Here is a 4,447-nt window from a genome sequence, read left to right as displayed (position 1 = left end):
GCAAAATAGGTTTAGCGCCACCGCAGCACGGGAGGGAGAATTACACCCAGGAGCAAATGGATAAAAATAGACCGGAGGACAAAGAAAAACATGAATGGATACTCTTGCGGACGTGTCGATGCATCGGATCGTCGGCTGATGGATCGATGCGTCGATACAAAGCGATTTTTATTTACACCCCTAATCAGAACCTTATCTTTAGTACGGAGATTAGCTCTGTGCTTTTGGGTTTGAGGTTCTGGATTTACGGCTCCTTCCACTGTGTGACCCTGAGCAGGGTCATCAGATATGGATGATGAACGAGCATCTCTGTCACCCTGCTGGACATCAGAGTAGGGTTGTTGCTCATTTGCAGCAGTAGAACATGACTACGTTTTTCTGACGTTGTTCCCTGTTCTGGACCCTGATCTCTGAGGGAAACGGACTCAGTAGCGATATGAGGACCGTTAGGATCAGTGTTACTGCAGATTACAGCCTAATGAAGCATCAGACCCTTCAGCCTGAGCTTTTAGCTCTGAGCCGTCTCCTCCTCAGCAGCACTCAGCCTCCTCTCCATCTCTATAACGACATTAGCCATCTCATCCTCTGCCATAAAGCGTATTAGCAGCAGCAGGACGGGCTGCGGCTTCTTTCCTTCACGTCACTGAAGATCATTTTACATCATCTGCTGCTGTTCTTGTTTTCTCTGTTAAAACAAGCTGGCTGCTGCTGATGCAGACATGTTTGTTCTTATCCTGAACCTGATGATGGTTTGGGGGGGTAAAAAAGAAAAACCCCCTCAGGACCCAGACAGCAGCTGCAGAACCAGAACATGCATCATAATGCAATAAAATGTCAGAGGAGTATCTGATGAGCATCGTTTTACGTCTCCAGAGTCCTGTGGAGGCTGATGGAGGATAAGAGCAGCAAGCAAAGAGCCCTCCTCTCCCTCCGGGCGCTTCCAGACATACAGAACCAATCCAATTCTATAAAGAATGATGCGGGCGGTGTGGTCTGTTTATTCCTGATGAGCCTTCAAGAGACTCACTAATCTAAGCTAGCTAAAGCAGGCCTCTGGTAGGATGGTAGAACTTAGATGATCCTGAGCTTCATTCAGCCCAGGATGGATCTCTGCTCTGATTATGGCGCCGTGGTTAGCGCTCACTTCTGATAATTTGTGTGTGAAAAGCTAAACCAGTGTTGAGTGAAGGGAGCCTCCGCCGTGCTCTACAGCTCATGTCAAAGCTCAGCCTGTTATAGTTTGCCAACAGAAACAAATCTGCCTTCCAGGATAATCTGTGTTTGACACGGTCTGTGTTTGTGTTTCTATCCGAAATGAAATCTTTTTACTGTTGATATCAGAATCAATTTGGGTTATTTCTGTTTATTTAAGTTGGTTTTAAAGTTTTCATTTATTTTGTGTCCATTAAGAGTCACTACATCAAAAGTACATGCAGACTAAACGGGATCTTAAAGATCTGCCTTAAACCTTGTTTAGCTCGTTCAGCTCTATAACTTATGAGAGCGTCGGAGGCGCCGGCGGAGATGGATCTAGAGTTGCTAGACATCAAAGAGGAACAGGTTCTGTTAATGGAGTTTGCAAAAAGACCAATTACCCTGTCGTCGTAGTTTTTCCATTATAGTTGTTCCTCAGTTTTTAAAAATGGCGCTCCCTGGCACCGAATCGAGAAGGACGACCACACAGACAGCCAGAAAGGCATACCAAGGACCAATCACAGCTGCTTTTTGTCTGCGCACTTCCGCTTGAGGTCTGCGCGGGTTTGCGACCATCCGACTCGGTTACAGAACCTCTGCGCGGTGGGCGTGGTCGCACGCAGAGACAGATTTGACGGTTGCAGAGGCTATGCATCAGAAGCATCAATTAGCCTAAGTTTCATCGTGCCCAACCCGGGTTCGAATCCGAATCTGTGGTCCTTTGCCTTTTCCTGTCAGCCTACTGTGCAAAAACACGAGCCACTAGTGCTGTAACAACGGACCTCTTTGTGTCAGTAACCTGTATCATCTCCTTCTTTAGTTTGGTCTTCCTGACCCATCTACTTTCTGATTTTCTGTACTCTGGTCACATGATACAGTAACATAAAGCTTTATTTCATGGTATGATATGCAACAATAATCTGAGCTAAGAGGACTTGTTGATTATGAGTCATATACCCCGTTTACACTACCCTTAAAAAACTGAGCCGAGACCGGTCCGAGCTCAGTAACTGAGATAACTTGTCGTGTGTGAACGGAAACAACCTGAACTGAACCGAGATAGACATAACCGGACCGCGCTAACTGCAGACCAGTTCCCGAGGTGGGTTCGGCTCGGTTTTTTCCTGGCTCGGTTCTCTGATAACAAGAGCGCATGAGCAGAGCGCGTCATCGCCGACTGGCTGAACATGCCGATTCACACTCCATTCCAGAAAGTCGGCTTCCCAAAAGCCGACTTTCTCAAGTACATCCGCGCAAGGTTGCCGAGTTCGCCTGACCGACTGCAAACACGGAAGTACAGCAATAATAATCAAGCATAACTTTCTGAATGTGACGGGCGCCGCCATTTTGATTTGCTTGATTCCCTCCTCCTTCGTCTTCTTCTTCTTGGGTTTTACGGCGGTTGACAAACAGCGTTTGGTGCATTACCGCCACCAGCTGCTTGAGTCCCTCCTTCAATCCTAGCAGTAATACCGCACATCGTCACTAGGAGGCGAGGAGTCAAGGAGTCGAGATAACCGAGATAAGTGTGACGTGTGAACGGTCGTCAAAACTGAGCTTGGCCTGGTTACCGATCCAAGCTCGGACCGGTCTCGGCCTGGATCGGTTTTTCAAGGGTAGTGTAAATGGGGCTTTAGAGGCCCAAGAACACAGCCTTGAGGAACCCCATCTGATCTTTGTTCAGCCATATTTAGATCCATCAACTCAAAGTCCAGGTTTATCATTTTAATCATTATGATTTCTGTGATCACGTGGTGCCGCTATTAGACCTTGCTGTTCACAATTTTGTGGATTTTCTATTTTCATGTCTTTATATTCCTGATTCTTAGTTCTTCAGTCGAGCTCTTTAATTTACCAGCTGTCTGGATGTTTTAGAGATCCCTTATCCAGAACCCGTTTTCATTCTGGTTTTGTTTTGAAGGTGGAACAGAAAATCTGAAAATCCTGATTAAGATGATTAGTAAACTGGCCTGGATCCATTTTCTTTTCTGGTTCTGGTCGACTGGTCTTCAGTCTGACAGAAACCTGCCTAACTGGACCGCTCTTATGCCATTTTGTTCCAACATCCACTGAGCGATGTTTAGATTGATGGTATCATGGTGACCAGCCTCCATTATCTCCATTAGCCTCTGAACGCAGCAGCATTTCAACTGCCTGCTGGAGAGCTTTCATTTTGCTCATGCTCAGTCCGCTCTCAGGCTGTCTGTGAATGAATGAAAGTCTAATGAGCTTCTGTAATTCTGCTGAAGCTAATCAGTGATTATTTAATAGATTTTAAATGGAGTCAGTAAAGAAAGTCGTTTTTTCTTATTGTTTTAGCTATTTTCTTGCTGCAGATGAAAGCTAAATGTACAGAATATGTTCACCTGCTTTATGATGTTGTTCTTGGTGAAAAGCAGAGGATGTAAAATGAGATGCTCTGATCTGGTGTTACAGCGACATCTGCTGGTCAAACACCTGCACTGGTTTGGTTCTGGAGGACAGGTCCATTTCTAAGGATCTGAATTAATGGAGAGAATTTAAAAGATTGATGTCCCTCATTTAAACAATAAATAAATCCTGATCAGCTGATGAAGCATTAGAAATTGCAGAGGTTTCCTGCTCCTCCAGATGGATGCCAATAGTTTGACCAATGAAAACAAAGATTCAATGTTCCTACAGTGATCTGATGTCTTAGAATGGCCTGCAACTGTTTGGGTTTAAAGCTTTGGAGCTGGTAGCTAACAGAACTTTTTTCTCTGTGTTTTCTTTGTTTCAGAAGGAGTTGAGCCTTCCCAGAAGAGGCAGTTTGTGAGTACCTGCAATCCTCTGATTCCCACATGGAAATGTTTGGAAAGAGCAACGAGCCAAACGGGTTTTATCCAGAACATGGGTTCTGTGTGGAGCCGCTGCCTGGTAACAGGTGATGGAGGTTCCAGGATGAAAACAAATGCGGTGGAACAGCTGGTCCTTCCTTTAAAGATGATTGTAGATCTATTTATATCAGAGCGGGGCTGCCAGCAGCTCGTTGGTCACCAATAAAGTTCTGCCTGTTTGGATGGGTGAGATCGGATCAGGGTTCTGGAGCGTTAGTCGTCAAGCTGAGCTGAAGAAGGCACTGAGTTGGACGTGTCTGTCTCTGGGGGATGCTGCTGGTTCTGTGAACTAACTGGGTTCAGTTAGAACCGGCTAGGGCTGGTTCTGTCTGCTCCTGAACAGAACCTATGGCTGGTTCTGGTGATCAGACTGGATCCTCTGTCTAGATCTATTTCTT

The 4,447-nt window shown here is 45.7% G+C and overlaps 1 protein-coding gene across 1 annotated transcript in view; it reads left to right on the top strand.

Annotated features, from left to right (window-relative positions):
* LOC107101729 (microtubule-associated serine/threonine-protein kinase 2-like) overlaps nt 1-4,447 on the top strand; it is a gene marked incomplete at its 3' end in the record, with an annotated part of 91,081 nt that overhangs the window by 57,992 nt on the left and 28,642 nt on the right. The window contains exon 4 of the mRNA XM_015400747.1: nt 3,953-3,984. Coding sequence (XP_015256233.1) covers nt 3,953-3,984 — 32 coding nt within the window. The remainder of the gene's footprint in view (nt 1-3,952; nt 3,985-4,447) is intronic.

The sequence above is a fragment of the Cyprinodon variegatus genome, unplaced genomic scaffold, assembly GCF_000732505.1.
Source record: "Cyprinodon variegatus isolate N-32 unplaced genomic scaffold, C_variegatus-1.0 Scaffold1143, whole genome shotgun sequence".
In the NCBI taxonomy this organism is placed as follows: domain Eukaryota; kingdom Metazoa; phylum Chordata; class Actinopteri; order Cyprinodontiformes; family Cyprinodontidae; genus Cyprinodon; species Cyprinodon variegatus.
This window is presented reverse-complemented; position numbering and strand designations above follow the sequence as displayed.